Genomic DNA, 19,344 nt, shown 5'->3' on the forward strand with positions numbered 1-19,344 from the left:
CTTTATTATTTTATTTCACATCTATTTTTTTTAAAACCAAACAATTTAACATTCAATTTTAATTTCATTTTATTTTTTAATTTTTGATTAGAGATCACAATATTCCCTAATTCATTAAATCAGAAATTAATCTCAATTTCAACATGTGATTATTGTTAATTTAAAATTTCTTAACACACAATAAAAATGAAAGACAAATTTTCCAACTAAATAAATGATTCCTAATGCAACAAGACCTTATAGTATTCTGAATTATTTTCACTTTATTCTATTTTCATTCTATCTATTCCTCTCCTACCCTCCAATTTTCCAACATTGCAAATATGTTTAAAAAAGACAGTTAGAAAAAGCGTGTCAATGATGTCAGCCATCCTCTTCTCAAATTAAAATCCAAACTTCCAAAAAAATAAGTGGGCTTTACCTTAAATAAATGAAAGTACTTCTCTCTTTTTCTCTATATAACAAGCTTATCACTTGTCACTCATACAGTCATACGAAGCTGCCCAACACTCTGTTTTTTTACCGGAAAACCGAAACTTCGCCGGAATGTGGAAGCCACGCGCTGTCCCCCGCGCGTTCTCTCTGCTTCATCTTCTTTTTCATTCAGTGCTGGTTCTGGTCTCTGCACAAGGATCTAACAGAACCACTTGGAACACTCTTACCGGTTCGTGTCTCCTTTCACTCTTCTTTCTCTTCCTTCTGTTTTTCGCTTCTGCATGTGTTGCTGAGAAAATGCACCCAAAAAAAAATAAAATCAGAGGAATTCTTCGAAGCTTAGCTTACCTTGCTTTAGTATTCCTTTGTTCTGCGTCGAGTTGGTGTTAATTCCACGCTGTTATTAGTTGCATGTGAACTTTAATTGAAATTTTGTTGGTGAAAATGGAAATAAATGAGGCTCATGATTGAAATGCTGTACTGTTTTACTGTGTTCCGGTGCTTGGAAAATTATGTATATTTATATCTGTTGTTTTTAGAATTAGAGTGATTAAGGAAGTGAGAATTTTGGAGTGGGAGCAGAGAATCAACTTGTTGAAGTTGGTGTGGATAAGTTACTATCAGAATTTGGTAAATCAGTTTCTGCATGCAATTAAGGTTTTAAATTGCGGTCACGGTCGGTTTCTTTGTGATCCTTTTATGTTGCGGGAAATTGCAGATAAATGTGACCACAGTTACAGTCGTGGAGACCTTAGAAAACATGAAGTTGTGGCCAAAATCATGGTTGCGTTGTATGCGATAAATGGAAACTTTGAAAGCATATAACAAGTGGAAATTTGAGATATTCAATGCTTTCTGTGTATAGCAAAGTTAAGAATTATTAATTATTAAATCTAAAGAAATTAAAAGAGAAAAAAATTGTAGGGTTCATAGTATGTGACGGGGAAATTAGTTTCAAGAGGATATTTTTGGTGAAATTGACTGTTTGTGAATTTGAGAAATTAAAATCTTTGTTTGGCAATGTTTGGTAATTATGGCGTGGCCCTCAATATGAATACAACTCTATATAATCTTAAAGTTTTTTTCCTTATATAAATTAAGAAGGCTCTGTGAATAGCATTCGACATGTACTTGTATGACTTATATACTTTTTGCTTTATTTTAGGGAAATCTTATGCTGTGTACTTTGTATCTTGAAACTCACTTGGATAAGTTTTTTGTTACAGGAAGTCCACCATTGGTCATAGCACGTGGTGGGTTTTCAGGGATATTTCCTGATTCCAGTGAATTTGCCTATAATTTAGCAGCAGTAACCAGTTTGAAAAATCTCATTGTATGGTGTGATGTGCAATTAACCAAAGACGGGGAGGGGATCTGCATCCCAAACATCAAGCTTGAAAATGCTACTAACATTGATAATGTTTTTCAAAATAGAAGTAAGACTTACTCAGTTAATGGTGTACAAACCAGTGCCTATTTTGCTGTGGATTTCACCTTTGAGGAGCTGTATTCCAAGGTCTTCTGTAAGTTCAACTTATGTTAAAAATGTAATTTTATTGTTATATACTTTCAGTTTCAGTAATTGATGGACTTACTGATTCTTTTCTACCTTTTCAATAGATCCAACACTAACACATTTATGTTTTCTAATAGTTTTAGAAGTTAACAGTAACAAACACTTTAATTTAGGCTTGTAAGTCCTGTTTTCAAGAACACACACACACACACAAAGTTCTTTTGCACGAATTAAATCTAAAAATTATGAGTGTATCATCTATTCACTGAGATTAGTACAAGCTATTAGCCCTGTTATAGGTAACAGAAACTCTTTAATTGTATAACTAACAAAAAATGTTGACAGCTGTGACTAACAGCTGTGTGGTACACTCATACTCTAACTAACATATATACACTAACACATTTTAAAAGGGTTGAAGGATGGAAGTGGAGAAGAAGAAAAATTGTGTAAGAAAACTGAGGTTTAGATCTAGGATTCTTGGGCTTCTGAACCTTGAAGATAGTGTTGCACACTTGCACCCATTCAGAAACTGGGATATTCTATTTCTACTTTCAACTCTTAGATACTCTGGTACAGTAGGAACCTCCAGACTTGAGACACAAATGGCAGAAAACATTGAGCCTTGGATTTAATAACTTGCAAATTGCTATTAATATCCAAAAAAAAATATAAGCTTAATGGGAAGGTCTAAATAGTGTTATTGGTAATCACGCTATCAAATTTCTGAGATACTGTGCTGTCAAGTATAAAGGTGAAAGAAACTAAAACAAAATATGCCTCTCAAGTTTTTAAACAGGTAATTCCTGCTAATTTAAAGAATATATGACATATAATCAACCTTACATTAAAATTATACCTCATTATGTTAGTTCTTCAGTCCTTAAGTCCATGTTACGTCAGATTGTTTGCTGAATGCATCCAAAGTTATTCCCTAGCAAATACGAAATTTATGATGGAGAAGTTATATTCCTGGTAGATTAAGTCAGTCCTTATTTCTTTTATTAGATATCAATCTAACCTTAATTCATTTCGTGTTATCCCTTTTAATTCAGTTCTCTCATGCATATGATCACCATCTTCAACTACTATTATGTTGATAGTTTATTATTTTGATAATTTAGTCTTCTTTGCAACTTATACATTTAAGACTAATGAGTGTCACAATAATAGATTGTTTTGGGAATCTGGCAATAGAAATTGGCATTTTTGGAGGCCTTGAGTTATATATAAACCCATATTTCCTTATTACACTTTTTAGTATGGTATTATGGGTTATGATGATGATGATGATGATAATAGAACAATAGCTAACATTTTGATAGTTTTATGCCAAAATCTCTTTTTCAATCTGTATAGATGAATGTTCTCTGAAACAACTTAAGGTTTCTTACCCTGGTTATTAATTGTTTACATACTTTAAGTTTTACACTGGTAATATCCACATTTTACTCATCAGATGGTCTGAAATTTCTCTCTAACTTTGCATTTGAGTTTTATACATATTAATAGTAATTGCTGACTATTTATGGTTACTGGACAGTGGTTCAGGGAGATTTCACTCGGTCGGACAAGTTTGATAACAATTTATTTCAAATACTTACTGTGAATGACTTGGTTAAAAATGAAGCCCCGCCAGGATTGTGGTTGAATATTCAGGTATAATGCATTTTCATCACCAAGTATTCTAGTTTTTCCAGAACTAAGACTTTTTTTTCTGATACTTTGCAGCATGACGCATTCTATGAACAACACAATTTGAGTATGAAAAACTTTGTACTTTCTGTTTCTAGAACAGTTAATGTCAATTATATCTCATCACCTGAAGCTGGTTTCCTGAGAACTATAAGAGCACGCATCAACCCAAGAATAACAAAACTGGTCTTCAGGTTTCTGGAAAAGGATGAAGTAGATCCATCAACCAATCAGACTTATGGTTCACTGTTAAAAAATCTAGCATCTATCAAGACATTTGCTTCAGGAATTCTTGTTCCCAAAGGATACATATGGCCTATTGATCCATCAAGTCTTTATCTACTACCACATACATCTTTGGTCTCCGATGCACACAAAGTGGGGTTGGAAGTCTTTGCTTCAGATTTTCTGAATGATGTTCCAATCAGCTATAATTACAGTTATGACCCTGTTGCTGAGTACCTCAATTTCATTGACAATGGAAACTTCTCGGTTGATGGTGTGTTGTCTGACTTCCCCCTAACACCATCTGAAGCTATAGGTATGCATTTGAACTGATCAAATCTTGTTTACTATTATCATTTTTTTCTACTCAGATTATATTTGATGAATGGAATGGAATTGATGCAGCTATGATCCTGTTACTAGTTTTACTTTGTTAATTTTGTAAGTGCCCATGCATGTTTAAAGCAAGGATCTATGGTGTGAATCACCTTGTTTGATTTTGTCTAATGATGGAATTCTGAGATCAGTGTACTCAGACATTGATTTGTCTGCGAGCTAGTTTTATCTTTATTTTGAAATGTAGGTAATGGTATATAGCATTTCCATGAGGATGCCACTCAGATAGTTATATCATATGAAATTCTTGATCAAAGAAATTGCATTTTTTAATTTATATTGACCATTACATATATGATTTCATGTCTTAATGCTTTTGCTTGTATGCACATAATCTTAATAAAAATCTCTCGGGCGACCACTACCAAATCCCTTTTTATGCTTCCACCTTTTAAGCAAAGTCTAGTTTAGACTAGGCTCTTTCACTAGGCAGATTCCGGCTATATACTTTAGGCGACCATTGTAAAAAATGACACGATGTTCGTTTCCCTTACTGCATTAACACAAATATAGATATTTGCACGCTATTATATTTCCAAACCAAAAATTTCGATATCGGTTTACTATGGTTCTGCACCTAAAAATGTCTATGTACTTCTGTACTTGATTTTAGTTGCATGTGGATTCTTCATAACTTAACAATCCTAACCTGACTAACTTTAGAATACATGTATGCATGAGTAAGCAATCTTCCCCCTTGGAATAAATATTGAATGCTTTTCTTATTATGCAGACTGCTTTGCTCACGTAGGCCTCAATGCAACAAAGAAAGGTACATTAGAATCAATGCTTTATTATGCTTTTATGAATATGTACTGTCATCTTGTTCTGTAGTCTATCCCTGGTTGATTCATTGTATATTTGTATTACACTTCTATGCTGGTGTAGATTGCATCATTGTTAACCAGATACATTCATTATGTTCATGTTTCAGTTAACACCTTGGTCATTTCAAAATATGGAGCAAGTGGAGATTATCCTCCATGTACTGACTTGGCATATGAAAAGGCTATTTCAGATGGTGTTGATGTTCTTGACTGTCCTGTTCAAATGTCAAAGGGTGGAATACCATTTTGCTTAAGCTCTATTGACCTTATAGAGAGCACAAATGTTGCTCAATCAAATTTCAGCAAACTTGGAAAAATTATCCCAGAGATAAAATCTGGCAATGGAATATTTACATTCGACTTGGCATGGGATGATATAAAAACCTTGACCCGTAAGTCAAATAGTCCAATATTCTTCATTCAGGTCATTTATATAAAATACCTATCAAACATTAAATGATATATACCTCAAGTGGAAATTCATGTTGAGTGAGATACATATACACTATACAAACAAATCACATGTCAGGAATAATTGGGACGGAAATGACTTTACTGCTTCCCTATACCAAATTACCAATTTTTCTTACAGATGTATTATCAGATTTGATTTGGTGTTTTTATATGTGTAAAAGATATGCTTTAAGGCTGGATATGGACCTGAAAGAGGTGTCCAGAACCCTGCTCTGACAAATCCCAAATCATTTATAGCTGCATGGAAGATTAATCTCACAAAAACTTTATTCATTTTGCCATCACTTGTATTTTCTTTTTGTGCTTCACTGTCTGCTGTGAATATATTTTACATTTTATGAAAATATGAAAAGTTTTTAAGCAAATATTTGATGCCTGTGTTTTTCTTTTCTTCCTTTTCTCTGCAGCCTCAATGTTGAACCCATATTCTATAAACTCTTTGTATAGGAACCCAAAATATAACAAGAAGGGGCATTTTTTAACATTGTCAGATTTCTTGAACTTGCCAAAAGGTCAGACTTCCCTGTTAGGTGTTGTGATCACCATTGAGGTGCGTTCTGCTTATGCCTGTTATTTCAGTTTTCAATTCATTCCATTAGCTGTAGATTATGTGAACATGCAATATCTTTGGTAAAAAGCAGTTATGCTCAGTAAACTGTAAGCCATTTCAAACAATAATAAAAACAATGGGTTTCGAATTGTTAGCTCTAGAAACACATTATGGGTTTTACCTCCCCATTCCCTACTTCAGTTACCCATTTCAAATCACTGAGAAAGAGAGTTATGGTTTATATTTTTTGAGGATGAATGATAATAGTAGCGTTTTCATAACATGCCATCAGATAATATAATGAATTTCTATATATTTATTTTCTCTTTTTTTATTGAAATTATGTTGCTTTCTACTATTGTCAGAATGCAGCCTATCTTGCAAGGAAACAAAATTTAAGTGTGACTGAAGCAGTGATTGATACTTTGAGCAAAGCAGGTTATGACAAACCAGGGGCTCCAAAAGTTATGATTCAATCCACTAATAGTTCTGTACTACTGAAATTCAAGGAGAAAACCAAGTATGAGCTTGTCTACAAGATTGATGAGATAGTTGGTGATGCTGTTGATTCAGCTATTTTGGATATAAAAAGATTTGCTCATTCTGTGGTTGTCAAGAAGGCCTCTGTATATCCTGTTAGTAAATTCTTCGTGACTGGCTCTACAAAGATTGTGCCAAAGTTCAAATCTTCTAATCTCTCTGTTTACGTAGAAACATTCAGAAATGAGTTTGTATCTCAGGCTTGGGATTTCATGTCAGATGCAACTGTGGAGATTAACACATTTGTTCAAGATGCTGAAATTGATGGTGTTATCACAGACTTCCCGAAAACAGCTAATAGATACAGAAGTAAGTGCATACAAAACCTTTATTTCTTGCTCTCGGAATTAAACGAGCAATTTTGGGACTATTTGGTTTTTATATTTTCGGTGTAATCGGTTTAGGGTTTAGGCACTTTTTACCACTTCCAGTTCTCTTTCATCCTTTATTTTAAGCATAGTGCACGAATTGTTGTAAGCTCACTCGTATTTGTCTTTGATTCTTACAGATCAAAAAATAAAAACCATGTAACAAACAGTCAATTACTTTCTCCTTGTCCTTTCTTTCCATCATATTTTTTACTGGTTCTCACATTTTGTTTTCATAGTAAAGTTAGTTTTCCCTATCTCAAATTCCATTACTACAATGAAGTCTCACGTCTGATTACTGATACGATTGTTCCTCATTCTACCGCAGGGAACAGATGCTTAAGTTTGGGTGACAGCAAACCTCCTTACATGGAACCAGTTCGAGTAGGTAGCCTTTTATTAGCCATGGACAAATATTCCTTGCCACCAGCTTTGGCTCCTGCCCCTCCCCTGACAGAAGCTAAAGTGACAGAACCCCCTCTGCCTCCTCTTTCTAAAACAGCCCCATCTAGCCCTATTGCTGGGACTGGACAAGGAGCACAACCACCGCAAAATGCGCAATCTAAGGTCACTGTTTGCGTATTTTTGTCCACTCTGATTGTGCTTGTAGCTTCTCTTCTACTTTGACTGGTGAAGGCTTCCACTTCCCACTAAATAGAAAAAAAAATTACAAAAAATTGAAGGAAAGTGTTGGTTATGCTGGCTTTAGCCCTCTAATTCCCCATTTCTTTCTGGGTTAAGTAGAATGAAGCTTTTGGCTTCAGACTGCTTGAATAATCCTGATCTTTTACTTGCACCAGTAAATCATTTCTATTAACTGTTGTAGCTAGCTAGTTATACTTCCCCTTCTCCGATCTTTCTGTTGTAGCAATAACTATTACGTTTACGGGTGCATATCTCATCTGAAAACTTTAGTAGATGTGATTTTTGTATCTTCAGTTGTAACTTGCAAGATATATTTACTTAGTGAGTTGGTTTATCCTGAAATACTTTGATAGGTGGGGTACGGATGAATCATTCATTTTTAGATATATTTATACAGTAAATTATTCAACATCTGATATTAAAGAAGGACAAGTGAATTAATCTGTGTAGAACATAGGAAAATACAATAAGGAAGTTGAATGGCGTTGCATGTTAGGATTAAATTTGGAAGAGTTCAAAATTACTTTTTTATTCTCATAGCAACAATTATTTTTTTTTTCTTCATTTGTGTATTGGAATTTGTAAAAAATGCTTTTCAAACTTAAAACCACACATAAGAATTTTTGCAAATCTATTTCACAAAGAACGTTAAAATAATTACTGTTAATTAGTGACCATAAATTATATTTTTAAAACTGCTAAAATGATTAGTGTTAATAGAATTTTTTATATATAGTGCCAATTTTAAGAACCAAAATAATAGGAGTATTTTTAAATTAAGAGGACTAAAGAAAACTTTTAATTTTTGGACTAAAAGAATTTTTTTAAAATTTAGGAGACTAAAACAAATGACTTTTAAATTTGAGGGGGATTAAGGGAACCAAAAGACATCAAGTTATTTTTAGTAATGAACTTGACCCAAGTTTGAGGGAGAAGGAGAAAAAAAATATTTAAACCCAAAGTATGGAAAACAAATTTTCACCTCATTTAATAAGTTGACATGTCATAAACTTGCATGTCCTCTGTTAGTCATTTGAGCAATACCACATTTTTTTACTGCATAAGCAACACCACTTACGCCATTTGGAGATAGGGATTAAAACAAGTTTTTTTTTATAAAAGAAAAATCATAGGGACTAAAAAGTTTTTAGTTAAATTGTAATTTTAGTTTCTTTAATTTTTTATCCATGATTTTGATTATATATTTTTATACGATTTTATTTTTTTCATATTTTAATAAATTTATAATTTTGGTTCAATTCTTTATGTTTTATATTTTGGTTCTATTGAATTATAGATCTAACATATTTATCTATGATTATTAAAAAAAATTAATTGATTAAAATGTAAAAAGTAAAAGAAATAAAACAAAATTGATAATTAAAGTAAAACTGTGAATTTACTAAAATATACTGGCTAAACTAAAATAACAAAAGAGAGAAATAAAAAGACCAAAATTCAAAATTACTGATAATTTTTTTTAAAAAAAAAGACCAAAATCAAAATTTAACTAAAAATAATAATTTAGAAAACCCAAAACAGAATTACCTCAAATTTTAGAGTTTAAAAACATATTTATAAGTTAAAACTATTTTATATCATTAAATTTTACACAATTTATTGTTAAAATATAAGTTTTTACTATGCAAATTATTCCAATAAAATCATAATTTAATACATTTTAATTACAATCATTAATAATAATATTAATACTTCTCGTTAAAATAATAATTTAATACTTCTGAATTTCTATAATTTAATACTTATTAGTAATACATTTTTATAAAATAATACTTATTTTAAAAACACAATGCAAACATACACACAGAGCAAAGAGGCACACGCGCCAACACACATGCACACACACAAACTCATCAGTGATATTTTTTATACATAATATTTTTTTAGAAAATAAATATTGCCGGGAGTTATAGTTATATCTTTTTTAAAAAAAAAATACTCTTTTTTGTTAAAAAAATATATCAGCGAATTTTTAAGAAGTTACTAACATATAGTACTTCCTTGTTTCTTAAAGAGAAATTAAAAAAATACAACTTTGATTTTTTTTAAAAGCAATGTATATATACTCAACTTTAGATATTGTATTTTCGTTTTAAAATTATTGATTTTTATGGTTAGTACGCAAATATTAAGGAGTGTAAAATATTAATATATCTAATTTAAAATACCCTTATACAATATAAAATATATAAATGATTTGTTGGTTGCTGAAGTGATTTTTAAATTGGTTATAATATTCTTTAAAAAAAGTTAAATCTAGCTACTACATTTATTCATTATTTGGGTGTCAGGAAAGAAATACAGTAGATGAATATAAAAGAGAAATCATTAGAGAAAAGATAAATAAAGTATAAATAATATTAAAATCCGATAAATAAAGTATAAATAATATTAAAATTGGATTGTTTGATTTAAGAGAAATGAATGGAAAATAGAGTGAAAATAATATTGTAAAATATTTGGCTTTTTAAGAAAATTATCAAAAGATCCTTCATAGATGATGTACAAAAAATCACCATAAACAATTATCCGGATGCCACGACTATAATTGTGCATGTTGTGTAATTATAGATGTATTTTATTGGGATTGTGAGACCCATTGGTTCTGAACTTATTTTCTCTCCAATTTGAGTATAAAAAACCACCTAAAATAAATTAGTCTGCAACTATCTGCCCAATTTCACATCATTCTAAAATAAGGAACATTTAGTAAGCACAAAATATTTTGTTTATTTTAAATTACTTTTGATTAAATGGTCTATTTTAAATCAGTAAGCACAAAAAGTAATACTATACTATACAAACTACAATTTAAGTAAAAAATTAATAAAAACATGAAATTTATATAAAAAAAAAGTAAAATTAAAAGAGTTTTTCGTTACATAAAATTGAAAGAGTTTAAAAGATATAATATAAAAAAATCATATAATTAATTAATTAAAAATCAGCTTTAACATGATTTTCAAGATAATTATTATAATATTAAGATTAATAAACTTATCCTATACAATAAATTACGATTGAATAAAAATATAATAAAAAACTTTACAAAATATCAATGCATCTCCTTTTTCTCAAATAAGAAAGATTAACAACATACTCTTTAACTATTTTCTTTAAAACACTTTCTATTATTATCGGATGATATTTATTAAAAATTATAAATTTCTGTGGTCTCCTTTCCTCTTTCTTGATTTGGTAACTTTCAATAAATTATAATAAAGTATATATATATTATTTTTTTTACAAACTATAAAGTACTAGAGTATATGCTAAAAGGTGTATTACTTCTTTTCTGAACTTAAAAATCCAATTTCCAAAGTAATAAGTGGGTCCACCTTAATAAATGAAGTACTTCTCTGTTTTCTCTATAAAACAAGCTTGTTACTCATACTAAGCTGGCCAACACTCTCTGCTTTTTTCCGGAAACTGAAACTTCGCCGGAATGCTGAAGCCACGCGCTTTTCCCAATGCGTTCTCTCTTCTTCTTCTTCTTCTTCATTCGCTGCTCGCTCTGGTCTCTGCACGAGGATCTCACAGAACCACTTGGAACACTCTCACTGGTTCGTGTTGTTTCCTTTCACTCTTCTTTCTATTCCTTTTGTGTTTTTTTCGCTTCTTCACGTTTTGCTTTGAAAATGCACCCCAAAAAAAGAAAAAGAAAAAATAACAGAGAAAGTGTTCGAAACTTAGCTTTTCTTGCTTTGGTGTTCCTTTTGTTTTTCTTCGTTGAGTTTGTGTTAATTAATTCCACGTTGTTATTAATCAAATGATCGGTGCATTTCTTGCATGTGAACTTTTATTGAAGTATATGAGGCTGAGGATTGAGATTTGAGATGCTGTATGTAGTGTACTGTGTTCTGGTGCTTGGAAAATTATGTGTTTGTATTTGATGTTTTTAGAATTAGAGTGAGTGGGGAAGTGAGAATTTTGGAGCTGGAGCAGGGAATCAACTTGTTGAAGTTGGTGTCGGTGAGTTGTTATCCGATATTGGTTAGTCTGTTTCTGCATGCAATCAAGGTTTTAAATTGAGGTTGCAATCATATGGGTAAACTCTGTCGACGATGGATCCTATATTGCGAGAAATTGCAGACAAATGCGGCCACAATTTTGGTGGCAGAGACCTCAAAACATTCATGTTGCAGCCCGAAATCGCGGTCGGGGACTGTTTTTTTAAACCTGGCATGAGATAAATGGAAACTTTGAAAGCATATAGGTATTGGAAATTCTAGACATTGTACTATATAGCAAGTTCATCGTATGTTACAATGGAAAATTAGTTTCAAGAGCACATTTTTTGGTGAAATGGACTGTTTGTGAATTCGACAAATTCAAATCTTTGTTTGGTGATAATGGAGAGGCCTTAAACAATGAACACAACTCTAGATATCATTAGGTCTTAGAGTTTTCTTCCTTTATAAAATAAGATAAGAAGCCATTGTCAATAGTATTTGACATGTACTTGAATGATTTATGCACCTTTTTTTTTTCTTTTGTTTAGGAAAAACTTATGCTCTGTACTTTGTGTCTTGAAACTCACTTGGATAAGTTCTTTGTTGCAGGAAGTCCACCATTGGTCATAGCACGTGGTGGGTCGTCAGGGATATTTCCTGATTCCAGTGAATATGCCTACGAATTGGCAGCACAAATTAGTTTAAAAAATCTCATTGTGTGGTGTGATGTGCAATTAACGAAAGATGGGGAGGGGATCTGCATCTCAAACATCAAGCTTGAAAATGCTACTGACATTGATAAAATTTTTGAAAATAGAAGTAAGACATACTCAGTTAATGGTGTACAAACCAGTGCCTATTTTGCTGTTGACTACACCTTAACAGAGCTGCGTTCCAATGTCTTATGTAAGTTCAACTTATGTTAAAGATGTGATTTTATTGTTACATACTTACAGCAATTGATGGGCTAATTGATTCTTTTCTACCTTTTCAATAGATCAAGGTTAACACATTTATGTTTTATCATAATTTTAGCAGTTAACAGTAGCAAACTCTTCAAATTAGTTTTGTAATTCTTGTTAAGATTCATGGTAGGATCTATCCCAAACACATACACACAAACGATTTGTTGTGGCTCAGGTTTATGGGTCTTATCCTCACTGATATGGTACTTAACCTTCCCATATTACCGACATGGGACTTCACCTGACACTTGCACTTCAACTGTCTTGTTATAGGTAACAAAAACAACATAATTGTCTAACTAACAAAAACTGTTGACAGCTGTCACTAACAGCTGTGAGGTACACTCATATTCTTGCTAATACATTTGCACTAACTTTATGACTTATATGAGGATTGATGGATGAAGTGGAGAAGAAGAAAAATTGAGTACAAAAACCCTGAGGTTTACATCTAGGATTCTTGGGCTTCTGAACCTTGAAGATAGTGCTTCACTGATTCAGAAGCTACTCTATTCTATTTCTACTTTCCACTCCTAGATACTCCCTTACACTAGGAATATGCAGTCTTGAGACACAAATGAGAGGAAACATGATGCCTGGGATTTAATAACATGCAAATAATTTCCAAACAAAACTCCATATAAGCTAAATGGGAAGGCCTAAATATTGTACTTAGTAATCACGCTATCAAATTACTGAGATACTGTACTGCCAAATATAATAGTGGAAGAAACTGGAAAATATGCCTCTCAAGTTTTAAAACAGATAATTCCTTCTAATTTAAGGAGATATAATATATAATCAACCTTACATTAAAATTATAGATCATTGTGTTAGTTCTACTGTCTTTAAGTCTATGTTTCATCAGATTCTTTGCTGAATGCATCAAAGGTTAATCCCAAGGAAATATGAAATTTATGATGGAGAAGTTATATTCCTGCCAGGTTAAGTCAGTCCTTGTTTCTTTTACTTGATATCAAGATAACCTTAGTTCATTTCAGATTATCCCTTTTAATTCAGTTATCTCATGGATATGATCACCATCTTCAATTACTATTATTTGATAGTTATCATTTTGATAATTTAGTCTCTTTGCAACTTATACATTTAAGACTAACGAGTGCCACATAATAATAGGTTGTTTTGGGAGTGATTTATGCTATCTGGCAATTTTTTAGGCCTTGAGTTATATAAAATACCCGCATTTCCTTATTATAGTTTAAGTATGGTATATTAATTGCTGTCTGTTTTTGGTTACTGGACAGTGATTCAGGGAGATTTCGCTCGAAATCCAAATTTTGATGACAATTTTGAAATTCTTACTGTGAATGAAATGATCACAATAACACCCGCATCTGGACCGTGGTTGAATATTCAGGTATAATGCATTTTCATCTCAGTATTCTAGTTTTTACTGAGCTAAAACTGTTTTTGTTTCCTGATATTTTGCAGTATGATGCATTCTACGCTCAACACAATTTGAGTATGAAAAACTTTGTACTTTCTGTTTCTAGAACAGTAAATGTCAGTTATATCTCATCACCTGAAGCTGGTTTCCTGAGAAGTATAAAAGCACACATCAACCCAAGAATAACAAAAGTGGTCTTCAGGTTTCTGGAAAAAGATGAAGTAGATCCATCAACCAACCGGACTTATGGTTCACTGTTAAAAAACCTAGCATCTATCAAGACATTTGCTTCAGGAATACTTGTTCCCAAAGGATACATATGGCCTGTAGATCCAACAGGTCTTTATCTACTACCACATACATCTTTGGTCTCTGATGCACACAAAGTGGGACTTGAAGTCTTTGCTTCAGATATTCTGAACGATATTCCAATAAGCTATAATTACAGTTATGACCCTGTTGCTGAGTACCTCAATTTCATTGACAATGGAAACTTCTCTGTTGATGGTGTGTTGTCTGACTTCCCCCTAACGCCATCTGAAGCTATAGGTAAGTTGTCTTTCTCTTTTTGCTAGAATAGCCTTCCATAAATTTAATGCATTTGAACTGATCAAATCTTGTTTCCTGTTATCATTTTTTTTCTACTAAGATTGTATTTGTTCATTTAATGGAGTTGATGAAGCTATGATCCTGTTTACTGCTGGCCTTGTGTGCATAGTATTTTGATGAACACCATGCATGTTTAAAGCAAGGATATATGGTTTGAATCACCATGCCTGATTTTGTATAATGCTGGAATTCCGAGATTATTGTACTCAGATATTTATATATATGTAAGCTAGTTTATCTTCTTCTTTTATTAAAAATCATGGTAAGGGTATATAGCATTTCCATGAGGGTTCCACTCAGAGAGTTATACAATATGGATTTCTTGATCAAAGAAATGACACTGGTGGAATTTATAATTACCATCGCATATAGGATTTCATGTCTTAATGCTGGTGCTAGTGCATGCACATAATCTTACTAAAAAGGCTAGCCAGTGCATCAAATTTTTGACTGAAAGAACTTGGCTGGGCTTTCACTTCTAGCATGGAAGAAAGGGCACTTCACCCTCCAAATTTTTTATGATTCAATCATTCTTCTTTTGGGGGTGAAAGAGAGGCCCCCGCCTTCTCCTTGATCAAATAGTGTAAGCAGATCTCTTAAGTTGACCACTACCAACTCCTTTTTTTATGTTTCCACCTTTTAAGCAAAGTCCAGTTTAGACTGGACTGGACTTCTTTTGGAAGATTCCAACTATATACTATAGGCAACCATTGTAAAAACATGATGTTCATTTTCCTTACTTCTTTAACACAAATATAGATATCTTCTCAAAGTATTGCATGTGATTATCTTTCCAAATAGAAATTTTCTGTATTGGTTTCCTATGGTTCTGCATCTTCTAAAAATTCTAAAAAAATGTATGCTGGTTCTTTCTGGATTGGATTCTACATAACTTAACAGTCCTAACCTGACTAACTTCAGAAAAATATGTGTATGCAAGAGTAAACAATTTCCCCCCTTTCAATAAATATTGAATTCTCTTCTTATTATGCAGACTGCTTTGCTCACATAGGCCTCAATTCCCCAAAGAAAGGTACATTAAAATCAATGCTTTGTTATGCTTGTATGAATATGTACTCTCATCTTGTTCTTTAGTCTATCCCTGGTTGATTCATTGTATATTTGTATTACACTTCAGTGCTAGTGTAGATTGCATCATTGTTAACCAGATACATTCATTATGTTCATGTTTCAGTTAACATCTTGGTCATTTCAAAATATGGAGCGAGTGGAGATTATCCTCCTTGTACTGACTTGGCATATGAAAAAGCTATTTCAGATGGTGTGGATGTTCTTGACTGTCCTGTTCAAATGTCAAAGGATGGAATACCATTTTGCTTAAGCTCTATTGATCTTATAGAGAGCACAGATGTTGCTCTATCAAGTTTCAGCAAACTTGGCAAAATTATCCCAGAGATCAAATCTGGCAATGGAATATTTACATTTGACTTGGCTTGGGATGATATAAAAAGCTTGGCCCGTAAGTCAAAATTCATGTAGAATGAGAAACATATACACAACACAAACAAATCGTATGTAAGGAATAGTTGGGACGAAAATTTCCATATTGATTCTCTTTACAGGATAATAAATTTAGATGATAGGTATATTATCATAATTATTTAAGGCAGGATATGGAACTGAAAGAGGTGCCCAGAACCTGCTGACAAATCCCAAGTTATTTATAGCTGCTTGGAAGATTAATCTATGAAATTTTTTATTCATTTTGCCCTCACTTGTATTTTCTTTTTTGTGCTTCACTGCCTGTTGTGGATATATTTTACATTTTATGAAAATTTGAAAAAAATTGTAAGAAAATATTTGATGTCTGTGTTTTTCTGTTTTTCCTTTTCCCTGCAGCCTCAATGTTGAACCCGTATTCTACAAGCTCTTTGTATAGGAACCCAAAATCTAACAAGAAGGGGCAATTTTTAACATTGTTAGATTTCTTGAACTTGACAAAAGCTCAGACTTCCCTATTAGGTGTTGTGATCATCATTGAGGTATGTGTTCTGCTTATGCCTGTTATTTCAGTTTTCAATTCATTCCTTTAGCTGTAGATTATGTGAACATGTAATATCTTTGGTAAAAAGCTGGTTATGCTCAGTAAACTCTAAGCCATATGGTAAAACATAAAAAATGACAAGTCACTATTCATCAGGGGCATTAATATCATTCTTGTAAACACCAACATAACGTTGAGAAGGGAGTCAAGCAATTGTTGGCAGCATTACTAGACGTAATTAGCATCCTTAACATGTCATCGGATAAGATAATGAACTTCTATATAAAAAACTCATTTTTATTGAAATTATGTTTTTTTCTACTATTTTCAGAATGCAGCCTATCTTGCAAGGAAACAAAATTTAAGTGTGACTGAAGCAGTGATTGATACTTTGAGCAAAGCAGGTTATGACAAACCAGGGGCTCCAAAAGTTATGATTCAATCCACTAATAGTTCTGTACTACTGAAATTCAAGGAGAAAACCAAGTACGAGCTTGTCTACAAGATTGATGAGATAATTCGTGATGCTGTTGATTCAGCTATTTCGGATATCAAAAGATTTGCTCATTCTGTGGTTGTCAAGAAGGCCTCTGTATATCCTGATCGTAAACAGTTTGTGACTGGCTCTACAAAGATTGTGCCAAAGTTCAAATCTTCTAATCTCACTGTTTATGTAGAAACATTCAGCAATGAGTTTGTATCTCAGGCATGGGATTTCATGTCAGATGCAACTGTGGAGATCAACACATTTGTTAAGGATGCCGGAATAGATGGTGTCATCACAGACTTCCCAAAAACAGCTAATAGATACAGAAGTAAGTGCGTAGAATACCTTTATTTCTTGTTCTTGGAATTAAAGGTGCAATTTTGGCACTATTTTGTTTTGATATATTCTGTATAATCACTTTACAGTTTAGGCACTTTTTACTTCCAGTTCTCTTCCATACTTTATATTATTGTAGTAAGTTTTCCCTCACAGTTCCTGTTGATATAAGCACACAACAAACAGTCGATTACTTTCCCCTTTTCATTTCTTTCCATCGTATTTTATACTGTGTCTCTCTCATTTTGTTTTCATAGTAAAGTTGGTTTTCCCTTCATGTCCAATTCAGAACTACAATGGAGTCTTACTCTCACATCTGATTACTGATATGATTGTTACTCATCCTACCGCAGGGAACAGATGCTTAAATTTGGGTGACAGAAAACCTCCTTACATGAAACCAGTTCAACTGCCCGGCCTTTTGTCAAAAATAGACAATTTTTCGTTGCCACCGGCATTGGCTCCTGTCCCTCCCCTGACTGAAGCTGAGGTGACAGAACCACCATTGCCTCCTCTTTCTAAAATAGCCCCATCTAGCCCTATTGCTGGGACTGAACCAGGAGCACAACCGCCGCGAAATGCACAGGCTAAGGTCACCGTCGTCTTCCTTTTGTCCACTCTGACTACTGTGCTTGTAGGTTCTCTTCTGCTTTGAGTGGTGCAGGCTTCCTAATTCCCATTAAAAAGGAAAAATAAAAATAAAAATAAAACTAAGATAGAAAGGGTTGGTTATGCTAGTTCCCCTACTTCTTTCTGGGTTAAGCAGAATGAAGCTTTAGTAGTGCTTGAATAATTCTTATTGCTTACTTGCCGTAGTAAATTATTTCCATAAGCTATTGTAGCTAGGTATATTCCCCCCCTCTCCAAACTCTTCCTGTTGTAGCAGTAGCATGTGGAGTAGGAAACAGCTCTTGGGAAGTAAGAAATCCAACTATATAGTTTGCATATGTATTTTTTTTTTTTTAATTTGCAGTAAATTTACATGAGGAATTTCTTACAGATTTCAACATGTGGTATTTTCTGCAAACTTAAAATTTGCAGAAAACTTACCTGCGAAATTGAAATTTGCAGAAAATTTACAGATCTCAACATGTGGGAATTTTTTATTTCAAGAAATTTTCATGCCAATGTTTTCACAAAATATTCTTGTAGATTTTAGAATCCGTAACAAAATTGTTATCTATAAAAAGAATTGTTGTAGACCAAAATTAGCAAGAAAATCTATAGTAATAAGAGACATTCAGTGTTGATTAGTGAACCAAAAAGCAATTATTCACAATTTTTAGATATACATATTTTTTTTCAGTCCTTTAAAGAACTATTTCCACCAACATATGTGGGAGAAAAAATTTAAATGAAAAATCTACGCAATTTCACTTCAAAAATAATTTTAGGTTGTAATGGAGAGCAATTTTGAATTTTAAGATTAATATTTTTATCCCAGGTTTTGTTACTTATTTTTAACTAAAATGTCATATTAATACAAGGAAAAAAAAAGGATATCCCTTGACTTTTCTACGTGATGATGTTAATTGTCTCAAAAGAAATTGAGCTTCCTTTCCCCTTCGTCATGCTTTTGTTCCAGTGATGTCATTAATTTCAATGCTGTATTTGAAGGAGTGCATCTTCTCTCCACGAAAGTTGCTTTAATTTGTTGGCTTAGCATCAAGATAAATGAGCTATTGTTTTTTTTTAAAAAAAAAGGATTAAGGATATTTCTCACCCGTTAATCATAAATTAATTTAGAAATTATTGAAATAAATGTCTTTCTTTCATTAACGCAATTTTTTTAGAGATTTAAGTAAAGTCTATGTAATATTATTATTTAGTCTAAAATTCGAAAAAAATACAACAAAAGAATGCTTGGTATTGTTGGTAAATAACAGCTC

The 19,344-nt window shown here is 32.5% G+C and overlaps 2 protein-coding genes across 3 annotated transcripts; both read left to right on the plus strand.

Moving 5' to 3' along the window:
• Positions 1-421: 421 nt before the first annotated feature.
• On the plus strand, positions 422-8,005 carry LOC100814941 (glycerophosphodiester phosphodiesterase GDPDL3). Its single transcript, XM_003530729.5, has 9 exons — positions 422-664; positions 1,662-1,958; positions 3,495-3,610; positions 3,683-4,187; positions 5,001-5,039; positions 5,202-5,486; positions 5,976-6,118; positions 6,484-6,967; positions 7,355-8,005. Exons 1-9 carry the CDS (start codon positions 547-549, stop codon positions 7,651-7,653), a joined length of 2,286 nt encoding a protein of 761 aa, XP_003530777.1. The 5' UTR covers positions 422-546; the 3' UTR covers positions 7,654-8,005.
• Positions 8,006-11,074: 3,069 nt separating this feature from the next.
• LOC100815471 (glycerophosphodiester phosphodiesterase GDPDL4) lies at positions 11,075-18,436 on the plus strand. Of its 2 annotated transcripts, XM_003530730.5 has the most exons (9): positions 11,076-11,255; positions 12,255-12,551; positions 13,876-13,988; positions 14,063-14,567; positions 15,622-15,660; positions 15,823-16,107; positions 16,488-16,630; positions 16,964-17,447; positions 17,809-18,436. In XM_003530730.5, exons 1-9 carry the CDS (start codon positions 11,138-11,140, stop codon positions 18,108-18,110), a joined length of 2,286 nt encoding a protein of 761 aa, XP_003530778.1. In that variant the 5' UTR covers positions 11,076-11,137; the 3' UTR covers positions 18,111-18,436. The 2 variants fall into 2 exon arrangements, with proteins under 2 accessions (XP_006586115.1, XP_003530778.1); XM_006586052.4 differs by lacking the exon at positions 15,823-16,107 and having other exon boundaries at positions 11,075-11,255.
• The last annotated feature ends 908 nt before the right edge of the window (positions 18,437-19,344 follow it).

This window comes from Glycine max, chromosome 8 (assembly GCF_000004515.6).
Source record: "Glycine max cultivar Williams 82 chromosome 8, Glycine_max_v4.0, whole genome shotgun sequence".
NCBI classification, from domain to species: Eukaryota; Viridiplantae; Streptophyta; class Magnoliopsida; order Fabales; family Fabaceae; genus Glycine; species Glycine max.

Coding starts and splice junctions, on each gene's coding strand:
- LOC100815471 (XM_003530730.5), top strand. CDS start 11,138: ATGCTGAAGCCACGCGCTTTTCCCAATGCGTTCTCTCTTCTTCTTCTT. Junction 11,256..12,254: donor CACTTGGAACACTCTCACTG/GTTCGTGTTGTT, acceptor TCTTTGTTGCAG/GAAGTCCACCATTGGTCATA. Junction 17,448..17,808: donor AACAGCTAATAGATACAGAA/GTAAGTGCGTAG, acceptor ATCCTACCGCAG/GGAACAGATGCTTAAATTTG.
- LOC100814941 (XM_003530729.5), top strand. CDS start 547: ATGTGGAAGCCACGCGCTGTCCCCCGCGCGTTCTCTCTGCTTCATCTT. Junction 5,487..5,975: donor TGATATAAAAACCTTGACCC/GTAAGTCAAATA, acceptor TTTTCTCTGCAG/CCTCAATGTTGAACCCATAT. Junction 6,119..6,483: donor GTGTTGTGATCACCATTGAG/GTGCGTTCTGCT, acceptor TACTATTGTCAG/AATGCAGCCTATCTTGCAAG.